Source organism: Oreochromis aureus, linkage group 7 (assembly GCF_013358895.1).
Source record: "Oreochromis aureus strain Israel breed Guangdong linkage group 7, ZZ_aureus, whole genome shotgun sequence".
Taxonomy (NCBI): domain Eukaryota; kingdom Metazoa; phylum Chordata; class Actinopteri; order Cichliformes; family Cichlidae; genus Oreochromis; species Oreochromis aureus.
In genome coordinates this window covers 41,297,004-41,311,587 of record NC_052948.1, presented here as the reverse complement: position 1 = coordinate 41,311,587, position 14,584 = coordinate 41,297,004, and the positions used below count along the sequence as shown (strand labels likewise).

At 40.4% G+C, this 14,584-nt stretch overlaps 1 protein-coding gene across 1 annotated transcript in view; it reads right to left on the bottom strand.

Annotated features, from left to right (window-relative positions):
• trabd2a (TraB domain containing 2A) overlaps positions 1-14,584 on the bottom strand; it is a 60,237-nt gene that overhangs the window by 25,418 nt on the left and 20,235 nt on the right. Inside the window, exons 3-4 of the mRNA XM_039615802.1 lie at positions 6,673-6,819; positions 5,992-6,166 (exon numbers count right to left, since the gene is read on the bottom strand). Of these exons, the coding sequence (XP_039471736.1) occupies positions 5,992-6,166; positions 6,673-6,819 (322 nt within the window). The remainder of the gene's footprint in view (positions 1-5,991; positions 6,167-6,672; positions 6,820-14,584) is intronic.

The window sequence follows — 14,584 nt, the reverse complement described above, 5'->3', positions numbered from 1 at the left end:
TAAACACACCATTTTATTAAAGTCAAGAGTGCCAGGGTATGGCAGAGATTATAAAGGGAACAAGGGTTCAGATTGTATACATGGATTGGGTTACTGTACCTATGGAGCGGCGCAATAACCACTTCCATATGTCTGTCTGAACATATGGCACGTTTTCAACATCATCATTCACGTTGAGTGATGGGCGTGGTATTTCAGACAAACAAGTGAGGGGAAAAGACAAATTTCTAGGAGGTATTTACTTACAGTACAGTAAAGAACAAAGTTGTGACAGGATAGCTGTTTAGCTACGCAAAGTAAAACCGGAAAAACCTTTATAGTTTTACCATTATGGTCAAGACAAGGGCACGATATATTGAATCCTATCGCGGTTAGTCTAAAATCACTGCTCTTCTAGGGCTAAAGAACTGGCAAATATTATATGTACACCATTATGAGTTATGTTGTTAAAAAATTTAAAAAAAATTTAAAAAGGCAAATCACTGAAAGCTGGCTCAAATCCCACTATAGTCAAAACCTTTTTATTGACATCTTTTTGTATGAGGATGACAGGAAAGACTGGGGCAATGTCTCTGTTACTCTAATAACCCTGGTTTTTATGCTTTAGCAGAAAGATGGGGCACTAAGCATGACACAGGGTACTTTGTGCTGCAGGTGTATGAAATGTTTTTCTACCTTAAATTTTCTCATAACAACCAGAACTACTGGGTGGTCACAGAGGTCTGTGCACCATGAATGCGACTCTGTTATAACTGGCTCTTATCGCTGCATCTCTCTTCAAATCTTTATCCACAGTACTCTGTGAACTTGCATTAACAGGCAGTTTGCACAAGGAAAAGAAAAAAGGCCTCTAGACAACAAAGTGTGAGGTGGGAGTAAAGTGAGACACAGCCAGTGAAGGGCGAGAGTGTGTGTATGTGTCTGCTCCATTGGGCCTTAAAGTGTAGTGTGAGGTACTGACCAGCGACCGCTACTGTTTGTTTGACTGCTGCCTTCCTGACCACTATTCTGACCAGACTGCTGAAAAAACTAAGTTTATCTAACAGTGAAAGCTGGGATGCAAACCAATCACAGGCCACATTCTGGTGAATTTGAACATGAGTGTGAAAATGATGACAAGAAATTAAATAACAATTTCTCAGTTGACCAGTCAGTTTAGCCCCTACAGCTCAGTTCAAGTAAAAGACTTTGGCAGGGCCTCGTTTTCCGCCCACGTGTAACAAAGCAATTCTTTCTTGGTGTAAAAATCAGTGTGTATGTGTTCCTGTTTTCTCAAAGAACATGGGAAGTCATTAAAGGTGGGAAAGCATTTTACTCTAGTGTGTGACTACTGTCCATTCATGGATTTTTTTTCCCGCACAATGTAAAAACACCAAAATACTCAGATAATATGGCTCACACAGTCAGAGATAACAACTGTCAGTCAAATCCAGTGCACGATTGTTCTATTATGACAGAAGGGATACATATCTGCACAAAACTTTTACGGGTTCCTTTGACTATGCTTCTCCTAGTTTGGCTTTTTCACCAGCCAGTTTGATAGTTATGCATTGCTAATCCTGGAATTAATCCCCTTTTTCCTCCAGAAACCACCTTAATTCTCCATGGCATAGATTCAACAAGGTGCTGGAAACATTCCTCAAAGACTCATGTTGCCATGATAGCATCACATGCTGCAGATTGGTTGGCTGTGCATTCATGAATTCACAGAATGCATTCATGCATTTTGTGTTGTGTTCATAAAAGGATAGACATGGTCAGGAACAATACTCAGGTAGCCCTCTGGTTTGGAAACACTACCTTCTGAATGTTGTGGCAGAGATTGAGACTCCTCAACAATTTTTTTCAGTCTTCCATCGTCTAATTTTGGTGAGCTCGTGTGAAGTGTAGCCTCAGTTTCTTGTTCTTAGCGAACAGGAGAGGCACCCGGTGTGATGTTCTGCTGCTGTAGCCAATCTGCATTAAATACGTGCATTTAGAGGTTCTCTTATGCATACCTTGGTTATAATAAAGTAATTATTTAAAGTAATGTTGCCTTGCTATCAACTTGAAGCATTCATAGCATTCTTCTCTGGCATCTGGCATCAACAAGGCATTTTTGTCCAGAGAACTGTTGCTCGCTATTTTCTCTTTTTAAGACAATTTTCTGGAAAACCTTGAGATGGTTGTGTGAGAACATTCCAGCAGATCAGCAGTTTTTTTGAAATGGTCAGACCAGCCCGTCTGGCACCAACAACGATGCCACATTCAAAATCACTTAAATTACCTTTTTCCCCATTCTGAGGCTCAGTTTAAACTTCAGCATGTCTATATGCACATATCTGCCTAAAAGCGCTGAGTTTGTGTCATGTGACTGGCTGATTAGACTCAGTTTGTGCCATGTACTACCCATCAGTTCTAGAAAAAAAATTCAGCTTTTCTGGGACTTCTGTCTCCTCTTACTTAAAAATTGTCTTTGCTTTCTCTATCTGAACTTGTTAAGGTGCTCTGACTACAACGCTTCTAATCTCCTTTGTAGAAGTGCCCTTCAGACCTAATGAAGTATACCTAACAAAGTGGCCAGTGAGTGAATTGTCTTGCTGACAGACAAACAGACAAACTGTGTTGATTGTGTAAATAAAAATTAAAAATAAAAAAACAGCCATATTTCCTCACCACAGCTAACTTTGTACTATATTAGAATGTTAATGCTGAACTAGTTATTTTAGGTCATTATTTTATTTCCAGTGTACTTAAGTTGTTGTGGCAATAAAGCTTACTGAAAGCAAAAATGAAAACCCTCAACAATTTTCCACATAGGTCAGTCAGGAATCTGCAGGCCGACCTCTGCACTCGAATGGGATCATTACTCGGGAAAAGAAATATTTCAAATATGTTACTGCTGTTTCAAAAAGCACAACTCTAATTCCTGTGAATCAAATTTAATCTAAAGTTAACCTTATTCATAATCATAGCTTACCTAAAGCTATCAGCATGATAACTAAATGGGAAGAAATCACTTCTTTCCCAAATTGTAGTTGCTGAAATGCATCACGCTGCGAGTCTTGTTTGTCTGAAAATGTGGAACATAAAAACCTTTAATCTGTTTAAACATCCTTTAACGAATCAGAGGGACATGATATGGTCAGTGACAAGACAGATCTCACAGCTGATAGTAACAGGGAAACTAAGTACCCTGACATAATGGGCTCCATTGTAGCCGGTGTGAGTGCGTTGGGGTGTGCGGGTGTGGGTGTGGGAGTGTGCTTGTCCTCTGACCCCTCCCGGGATAATTAAGGACACATTTTACCCAGATCAGTTTTGGGTAAAGCTGCTGGTTGGGGCCTGCGTAATATGTGTGTTCTGTGTGTGTGTGTGTGTGTGTGTGTGTGTGTGTGTGTGTGTGTGTGTGTGTGTGTGTGTGTGTGGATCATCGTGTGCCACATCCCATTCCTTGTACACATCGACCTAACCTGCCCTCCATATGTCTAAGACCAATGCTTCTGGGCTGATTGGCCATATCACTTTCACTCACCAGCTCACATGCAGACACACACATGCACAGCGAACACACATATAAGCACACACCCATACATACAAAAGTACACACAGAGGCACACACCTTCAGAGACCAAGCCCTTGTAAAGGCACCTCCTTAGGGGAAAGCTCTGAAATGTACTCCTTGTTAGGCGCTGGGAGTGGGTTTTGTGTGTGTGTGTGTGTGTGTGTGTGTGTGTGTGTGTGTGTGTGTGTGTGTGTGTGTGTGTGTGTGTGTGTGTGTGTGTGTGAGCGTGTTCATCTGCTTTTCCTCATCTGTTTCCTGCAGCAGACCAATAGTCTGTGAAAGCCTCTCTCTTTTTGCTCAAAGCTCACTGCTGTTCTACTCAAAAATGACCCCCCAAAAGTTTACACAGTAACATTACTTAAAAGCAAAAAAACACAAAACAAAACAACAAAATGGGATTAAGAAATGAATACAATTTGGTCCACTCTTCTTATACAGCTCTGTAACTGTATGAAATTAACTGAAACTTTATGACATGCCAAATTCAGAATGTAATGGTACCACTTTTCAATAAGACTCCCCTTATAGATGGCTAATAAATAGTTTATAGATGTGTTATTAATTAATCTGTAAATGCTTTATTTACAAAAATAAGCTGAGTCTTGGAAATTACATTAGAAAACTGTCCAAAATATAATCAATAGATCAATCAGTGATTTAAAACAAAGACAAATTCAAAGGATTGAGAAAATGAATGAATGAATTGGTTGTCCATTTTCAAAACAGAATAAAAAAAGTCTGGCTGATGGACTTATACACACACATAATGCACAGTGAACACACACATACATAGAAGTATGCTTGATTTCTGTTCTTATCACCCTCCCTGTTTTCATTGGATTCTTTTATTAGATGGGTGATACTTATGAGGTTGCTATGTAGTGTTAAAAGAATTCAAAGTATTATGCTGACATTTCTAAATGACTCAAACACACCACAAGTCTGCTTCTGGTTAACCCTGCATTGATAAAATTATGGTTTACAGAACATCTCCTTTAAACTAAACTATTTGGACTCAAAGTTGATAAAGACCATCATCTATCAGTCAGTGAGTTATTCATTCATAGGGCTGATTAGCAGCACCAGTTTCCATAAATCCAATGCAATAACATCCAAAAAAATTTGTTTTTTTTAATTTAAAGACAACAGTAAGTGACATGAATTGCCACTTATATGTAAGTATATATATGTGTGTGTTTCTGGACTCTGCCCTTTCAGTTCTGGGAAAAGCTAAATTCAGCTTTCTGTTCCCTCTTCCTTAATCTCCTTAGGACTGGGCGTCCACATATGTGGACATCACATTTTGAGTTGTCTAGACCAAAATACTAAATTTTGTTCTACAAGTGCCTGATATCCACTTATGAGGACATTATACTGCCACTGTTCTATTGAAATTTAAAGTGCATGTCCTCATATGTGGATCTCATTTTTCTCAGAAACAAAAATCAGGTAAAAAAATAAAAAAAATCACATAATTCTTTGTTTTTACATTCATCAGGTCCCAATCAGTCCAAATAGCAAAGAGCAATTAAAAATGCATGCCATGAAAGAGTTCGGGTCTTAGGAGGTTAAGATGTCTTTGTTTTCTCTACCTGAGTTTGCTAAGCTGCTCTGACTAAGAAGTCTCTAATCTCCTTTGTAGGAGTGCTCTTCAAACAAAACTGGAATTGAAGTCATTATATTAAATGGATAAAAGTAATTATTATTACCGAGCCACCAAGGGAGCAAGCCAATGACCACACTGGAACATCCAGCCAAGCACCCCTGAACCAACAAGCACCCACATCCCAAAGACAGGCAGAAGCATCCAGCCGGGAGCGGGACCATGTCCCACACGGGTCAAGGCTTGGCAAGCCTCAGGCCCAGCCATGCGCACACACACACACACACACACACACATACAGACCATTCACTCATTCAGTCATTTTGAAGGTATTTAAGTATATTTGTGTCCAGAAGTTTTGGTCTGGACTGATGGAAAGATCTCATTACCACTTTACAAATACACAGACACAAAGAAGTATCCATGGGGAAGAACTAGTGGATTTGGTATATTATACGTATATAGCGGCATTTACCGTATCTAACAACACACTAGTAAAACCAACAACCCACACTGCATATTATAAAGCTGATACTCTAAACCAGGGGTCCCCAATCCCAGTCCACGAGGGCCGGTGTCCCTGCAGGATTTAGATGTGTCCTTGATCCATCACAGCTGATTTAAATGGATAAATTACCTTCTCAACATGTCTTGAAGTTCTCCAGAGGCCTGGTAATGAACTAATCATGTGATTCAGGTGTGTTGACCCAGGGTGAGATCTAAAACCTGCAGGGACACCGGCCCTCGTGGACTGGGATTGGGGACCACTGCTCTAAACACTGATCACAGAGTTCACTGTTCATTTTTTTCTGTGTGTATTTTGTATTAATTAGAGAACACCAACCTGCTCCAAAAGCAAAAAAGAAGCTCTTGTCTGGGTGTTCCTCAAGCAGTGCCTTGACCCTCTTGCCCATCCTTTCATTTCTCTTGTAGATGAGTTCCTGTCGGAAGTAGCTGTCTATTTCCTGGGCAGTGGCCTGCTCATTGGGTGGCAGTGTCACATTATTGAAGTTAGGGACCTATAGTTCCCGAGGTAGTTGGCCATGAAAGTAAAACACAGAAGACATGATGTTTTTTTAAAGTTATTTGCAAACCTTTGACTAAGGTTGAATCCATAAAAAATCTGAAATTCTTAAGACATATCATTCAAGGGTTTTTATTTATTTATTTTCTTTACATGACTGATGGTACAATTGACTTAAAAGCCTTTGGACTGACAAAGATCTCATGAGATTGGCAGGAGAAACATATAGCAATGGTGGCAGAGAAAGAACAGAAGTAGCTAATTATGGAGAAAGTGCATCTGTGCGTGTGTGTGTGTGCGCTGGGGGTGTGTGGGGTGGGGGAAGAAGAAGGTGAGGTGGGTCAGTAGGTTAGGGGTGAAAGTAAAAGGTTAAGGGTTGTGCCAGTTGGACAAACCTAAGATCAAGGGGTCAAAATGAATCTAAGCTTATTAGACAGACTGAAAGTTACATAAGATAAGATAAGATAAGATAAGATAAGATAAGATTGTGGATGATCTGACCTGTGATGTGTCATGATTGAAGATAATGGAGTTGAGATCTCCACAGTTGTAGTGCCTGATGAGGTCTTCAGTAGTATATGGGACCTGTAGGCTTCCTGCCCTTAAAGACTCCTGTTGTAATAAAGTCTGGTTCAGGGCAAAGATCACCTAAAATAAGACAGGGATAACCAATTAATGAAAGATTTATTTCTACCTCGCTCTAAGACCCAGAGGTTTTTCTGGGCTCAAAAATATGAAGATCAAGCAAATTAATGTCAATTATATGTGTAAAATATAACTTCTAACAATCAAACAAGCAGCGAGTCAGCAACCTCACACATACATGTGACCATTGGTACGTTCCGGTGTAATTACTGGAATACCAGCAATAAACAGCGCCCTCTCAACTACAAGCCAAATCAATATCTTTGAACAGTTATTGGCTGTAGAGTATGCCACTGCTAAAACTGCCATGCAGCTGAAGAATCCTATAGTTGGGAACCATTTACTGATGACAGTTGTATTCAGGAGGCTTCATTCTGTGACTCTGAGGTTTTATTTCAAGGCCTGCCAAACAAAGAGACAATCAAATTGAGAGTTAAAGATATTCCCAGATCAGCTGTTGAGCAATGCAACACAAAAAAACAAAAACAAAGAAAGAGGATCAAGAGAAACGACAGCACATGTGGCTGTCAATGCAAGACAATGTCAATTATCCGTAAGAGAGAGGAGCTCTGCTGCTAAAAAAACCAAATGTCTGACAAAAGGTGAGAGGATAGCTCACCTAGAGCGGAAAATCTTGAGAAGCAAGGAATCCACATAAGGAAGATTTTTGCTGTGATGATATGTAGTGGTAACTGCCACAGTGGGGAAATGGAGAGGAGCTATCAATTTCAACATAGTGCAGCATGCCTAGCCTTTTAGAGTCCAGCCTGGTTTAGAGTTAAAATGATCCATTATCTGAAAACTATTTTATGTACACTCTTTATAAGATTCTATTTAAAAGTTGTTGAGCTACACTAGTCTGACCGACAGACACAGTCAGCAAACAGCAAACATGTTAAATTTTAGGCAAGACTGGGCATAAAATTCTGATTTACGTGTCCTATTGAATTAACCACTTTAAAAAGGACACTTTTTTCGGCCTGGACCCCTTTCAGCTTTGCAGCACAGATTCAGCTTTTGTGTGAGCATGAAATCAGCCAGTGTTTGGTTAGAGAGCCCTGGTGAGATGAAAGACATATGCACACATGCACATGCAAATATAGATATACACAATTACACATCAGCGCACGCACATGCTCGGAAAGCTGTACAGTCTACACATCAGACTTGAGACAGGGGCTCGTACAGAAAGCACCGCCAGTCACCTCAGTGCATGGTCTCCCTCTGATCTCTCACCACACACACACAGACGCACGCACACAAACGCACACCTTTCACCCTGGAAGCCATTGATCTCAATCCCAATGACAGAAGAAAGTTTTGTATAGTTTATTTGCTTCTCAAAAGGAACAATGAGTCAAAATGAATACGTTTTTGGTTAGCAGCGGAACTATGTAAATTTGTCCACAGTATGTCAGCATGTTTTTGCAATTCACTGTTCACCAGTTTGTGTGTGAAGCCTCAGCTCTTGAATTCTGTAACGATATGCGTATCTGTATGCAAGGCGGACCCGAGCGGCTATTTTTTTGTTATGTTTTTGCTTTTTATGTTCTGCTTTCTAAGGTGCTCCGATGACACTTTTCCCCCTCGGCTTCCCCTTTGTGGGAGCCTCCTTATAGCTGAAGAGAGCAGGAGAGGAGAGCAGCGTGGAGCAGATGCCTTCTTGTCAGGGGGACAAAGAACCCCTCCGTCACCCTCTCTTCTCCTCTCCTCTGTGCTCCCTCCAGCTTTCATCGGCCGCGCATCAAAGTGGAGCTCTGCATATGAAAAGGACCCCCGTCTTTATGCCACGCAAATTAGCCTATCGCCGCCCCTCCCCGACTCATTTCACAAAAACACCCTCACATCTGTGCCATCTCCGTGAAGGAAGGCCCTCATCTGCAGGGTCTCCCCTTTTTCACTGCTCTCCCTTCTCCTCTTTCTGTGCTCGCCATGCCTTTCAGCCCCTTAAATTATGGTAGTGAAGGGAGAAGTAGGAGGAGGAGGGAGCGGAGGTGTGGGTGAGGGGGAGGATCAGTCATATATAGGCAGCTTAAAGTTAAAAAAAAAAAAGTGGGGAAGGAATAAGACAGACAGAAAGAAAACACTAACAAGAAAGTGAGGAAAGAGAAAAAAGAAGTAGAGTGGAGGACTGAAAGAAAGAAAACCTTAACAAATCATTCCTTTCTTTCTGCTGTAATCGTCCTCTTCTCCTACTCCATTGCGGGTCAGCGGGTGCTTTTTCCCCACTCGGCTCCTTTCATCAGGTCCCCCTGTTTCTTCTGCTGTCCCCTAACCCGCCCCCCTCCTGCACACACAGACAGACACACAGACACACCCCTTGCTGATATCAAAGCAAGCGGAGCCAATGAAAGTCAATAATTGTCCTTTGTCATGGAAATCTCCCCTCTTGTGGAGATGGAGTGGGGTGGGTGTGTGCATCTAGAGCAAACATCATCACGGTCAGATTCCCACATGTGGAGATTTGGAGTGTTCAGCGGTCCGGTTAAAAAAACTCTTGCTGCTCTCGCTCTGGAGTTTGGAGTCTTAGTTTAAGGTTTTGAGTTTTGTAGAGTATTGTTAAGGTGTTGCATCTCCTCAACTATTTAGTAAAAATTGTCATTTGGTTGCAAGTGGAGAGATGCTTTAAATGACGTGGAGGAACATGTACCAGAGCCAAATGTTGATTTTCTCTAAAGCAGAGGTGTCAAACATAAGGCCCGGGGGCCAGAATCGGACCAGCAAAGATGCCAGTCCGTTCCACTGGAAGGCTTTTTTGATTTTGAACTTTTCAGTATATTTTCATACGTTTTACAGCTTTTTTCCATTAATAAAGACCCCTTGTCATTCATGCTACACCAAAGTAGTTAAATAATGGATAAACAATTAAATGAAAAGTTCCTGGTATAGAAATATCTACTGAATCATTTGTCTGGGCAATGAGCTACCAGAACCTTTCCTGCAAAGTAGAACTTTAAAAGATACGCAATACTTTTTAGACACAAATAATTTTGCTATCTTGACAAACTAACATTGTCCATTAACGTCACAGATGTGCAGGACTGATAACGTTTGCTCTCTAAAGGTCCCAGTATACCCACCAGGTTGGTGGCTTCACAGCCTCATTCATTTATGCTCTCTGTTATGGCAGCAAAGGTAGCCACTACATTATTTTCCTGATCAGACAACTACATGCGCACTGATATAGGAGGAAAAGAGGTCAAAACCAGAAGCAAAAAACTGTTTTTTCCAGTTTTGTCCACAAAGTATCCTCTTTTCAAACTTTTCCAACATCTCCCTTTGTATAACCTGTGAATCTTTGAGCTTTTCTACTGATATACCACTAAAACAGCAAAAAACAACAAAAACCAAAAAAACACAGTCATGTCTTCAAGCAGGTTACAAAACTTGATAAGTGCACAACCAAGAAATGGCGGCCAGTGACAGCAGATTTGACATCAGTTCACCGCACTGCAGATATAAAATGTCCCTAAGTCCAAAATTAGCATTAGCATTTTATTGTTAGCCACAACCGCTAGACCCTATTTTAATGATAGCACGTGGCAGCTCTGTAATTAATCAGGTAACATGTGTCCAGGCTAACATGTATGACAACTGTTGATAGAGAGTGGGCTGTCGGTCTTTTAATAAGCATCACCAAGTTGATGCCCTACTTTTCATGTGTTCAGCTGCTAGTGAGGGGAGGGGCTGTGAGCCTGTCAGCTTACAGTGGGGCTGCGTAAAGCAGAGTGTCAGCTGGTGGAAGTGAAGACAGCACTGTTGATATCAATACTGCTGCAAATGAGTATCTAATGCGATATGATCTGTACTTTTTCTTTATCAATTAGTATTGGAGTATCAGTGTTTTTTCGGTTTGGTGTCAAAAGGTATCGAAACTCTCAGTTCTGGCGACAAACCTACTCAGTACTAATGTGATGGCACCATAAATAAGTCAGCACAATTAATTCCATAACACAGGAATAATATAGGAATAGGAATCGTGTCACAGTTTAGAGAAGGACCTCTTTTGTATCCAGGGAAAGACAACGGCACAACAGCCAGCAGCGTTCAACACTGGTCTGCTTCATGTTACTTTATGTTCAGTATATTTCAGCCTTAATGTTGCCGTCATAATCACCATAACCATAACAAGCAAAGATAAGATGACTTTACGTCTTTAATCTCGCCAACAATGTCATCAACACATTTGGTCTGTATATAAATATATAGACTATGTAAACTATACGAGAGGTCATGTCATAATATGAATCTGGCGTAATGTGACCAACATGTAAACACCAAGATATATTCCTTTTATGGTAAAGCCTCCAGCTAATTTATGCTATTCTGATTGTAAGAGCTGGCACTGAGATTTAGTGAGTGTTTGACTAGTTTAATTTTCAGCTCGGCTTTAATGAGACACTAAAGATGAGCATGTGTGCTGGTGCGTGCAAGCATCTTTGTGGTTTTTTGTGATTTTTCCAAATATTCTGTTTTTGCGTGCCTAAGTGAGCAGAAAAAGCATATGGTGTAACACGTGTTTTATAAAGTAGGCTATCCACACTGCTGACAAACCATGTCCTCAGACAGATGCGCGCGCACACACACAGAAAGAGAGAGAGAGTGAGACAGAGAGATCTTCCAGGCAATCTCCCAAGTACAAATGAAGACTCCCAACAGCTCCTCGGTTTCCTACTTACTCTGTGATGCTATCACAGTAATACAAGTCTCCTTTTCTCTTTATCATACACGCACATAAAGAGACAGAAACAGGCACTGAGTATGATTTATACCAGAAACAGTAAGAAAAAGGTTCAGACCAATAATAGAGAAGAAAACAAAGAAAAAAGGGAGAGAAAAAGAAAAGTAGTGAAAAGACTTTCACTACTGATGTTATCAATGAAACCTCAGGACGAGAGTATAGACGAAGACGAATGTAGACAGAAGTAGGCAGAGACAGGGTTTCTGAATTACTTATGAGTGATGTTATCAGAGCAGTCAGCCCTAAAACAAGACCCATCAGGAGCACAGCAGCACTGCTAGGACTTCACAAAACAGTGATTCGGAGAGCTTCTGCAGTCCTCAGGTAGTTAACATTTAAACACCAGCGCCCTGTGATTTCATTGTGATGGGGTTCACGAAGTAACCTCTGTTTTGTCTGAGTTTGCAGACAAAACAGGTTGAACTTCTAATATCTAAGATGATTAATAAAAATGTGAGAGATTTAAAAGTGATTGTTTTCTCTTTCAAAGAAGTCTCTTTGTGTATTTTAAACTGAAAGTCTCAATTTGTCCACTTGCACGTGCTGGAACTTCCCCCGCTGTCTCAAAACACTAACCATCCAAATATTCAACTTAATATTATCATAAGGGAAGAGAACAAAGTATAAAACCATGAAAAACAAACTTTCACGTTTCAATGTAACATTTAACAGTCCGCTTGAGAAACAAAAGCAATCAATAAAAATCAACAAAACGTGTTTCTTTTGTATTTTTCTGCTGCTTTCCGGTCAAATAAATATCCAATATTGTGTTTGAGCCATGAAAAGATGCATGAAAATAAAGAGAAAACCTAAATAAACTAAAAAGGTGGTTTAAACCATAAGTACAAGCTGAAAAGTGAAAGAAAACATAACAAGTTTCTTTTTCTATAAGACTGTGGTTAAAAAAAAGTGAAAATACTGCCAGTTTTAGGATTTTTGTCTTTATGTTTGTAAAGAAATGTCTGTTTAATGGTTATTGCGGCTGCAAAAGTGGGAATAAAGTGTTTTATTCAGCAGACATTCACTGACACTCCCACCGCACAGAAACCCACTGCACACACATAAATCTTTCACCACAGCGCAACCTTTTCACTTTCTTGCTGAAAACCCACCATTTAAACACAGATACGCACACCTGTCAGTTTGACTTATCCATATTGTTTCTTCTTTCTTTCAGTCCTCTCTCCTCTATTCCCTGCTTCCAACTCCCCTGAGCACATTTCCTCCGACTTGCCTACACATCTCTCGCTCACACATTTATCCTCCCATCGTTTCATACCTCCCTTACTTTCCTCTTTGATCCCGCATACTCCCTCACTCCCTCTTTTTCCATCCCTCTCTCCTTTGATCCTATACATCCCCTCTATCAGGTCTTTTTAAGATTTGACCCTTACATTCCTCGGGTCACTAATGACCTCCTCGCTCAGTGTCTATGTTTTCGTGTATGTAAGTGTGTATACACCTGTACAAGATTAGCTCTCGTCTTAGTGTGTTTATATGTACATGTATGTGTCTGTGCCTATATGTGTGTGTGTGCTTAAATGCTTCATCATCATGGATTACTGCCCCCTCTGCAGAACTCGGAGCAGACCTTTGAAGAGAGATTTATTAATTTTCCAATACAACAAAAGAAGGAAAATATTGGGCAAGGATTTCCTGTACAGGAAAGAAAGAGGAGAAAGGAAAAAAGAGCAAAAGAATCCAAGCATTGAAGTCCCCAGGCCCAAAGCTTTGAAAATAATAATGACCAAAGACTTTCTCTCTCTCTTTAGGGGAAAGAAGTGTCCTCATATACCATTTATATTTCCTAATCCTTATGATCCTTGTGAGTTAACGGTGACATGAACAACTCCTTTAATAGCCAGGCTAAGCCAACAGTTGCATTTTAAATCACTAAAATACTAAAATCACCAGTATGCAATTTTTACTTCACAAGTGTGTTTATAAAAACCAAGATGAGCAAGTATTTTACTAATAGCTGTTATCAGTAAAGTAATATTTGTTTGTTTTGTCTGCTTTTTTAAAATGTTTTAAATGAATAAGTTAATGTGCATGTTTTGTTTCCTCATAGATCTCTTGGGGTGGTAAAGTGTAAACTTATAGTGTGTCGATACAATTTCTTATTGATTAATTATTTGGAGTAGAGTTATGCTTCCAGACTTCAGCACATAAAAAAATGAGCACATGTTCCATGTACATCACACTGACTACAGAGAAACCAGTGGCCAGCACTCAGACCACATTCATATGAAACCGTGACTACACTTCTCCTTCTCTTCCTCTCTGTGCGTTCTCTCTCTTTCTCTATTTATCTCTGTCCAAAACCTATCTCTCGCCCTCCTCGCTTCCCTTCTGTCTCTCTCTCCCTTTCTCTCGCCCTGTAAAAACATTCTTGCGGGGTGCATTTACCTTGGTGCCCGACGCAGCCAAATATTTAGGCTGTCAGAGGGAATCAGCCTCAAACCAAACGGCTCGAGGTTTCTGCACGCGCATTGTGTGTGTGTGTGCGTGTGTGTGTGTGTGTGTGTGTGTGTGTGTGTGTGTGTGTGTGTGCGTGTGTGTGTGTGTGTGTGTGTGTGTGTGCGTGTGCGCAGATCGTGGGGGTTGTGGTGATTGAAATGTCAACTTCTCAAACCCCCGTGCTCTATCCAGCTATACTGCTTCGCTATACCCTGAACAAGCTGTACAGGAGTCCTAACAACACACCGTTTGCACACAAGGGTCATTCTTAGTCTGTGATCAGCCCCTTGATTTGCTGTAATGTCTTCTTATACCTGATTGACTGCCTAAGTAAAAATGCCAAAATGTCAAAGTTCAGTAACTCCAGCTTTTCTAACTTTTTATATAAATTATATTTATAATCAGTTATTTTATTTTAACAGTCAAATATTGGATTCATAGCCCCCCCCCCCCAATTTATTTTCACATCTTATTATCGTTAACAAAACAACAGTGGCTTCTCTGTGCAAAGCTAATTTCCTATTTAACATAGAAGCACTGTAAACACACACTTTCCCACACACACAT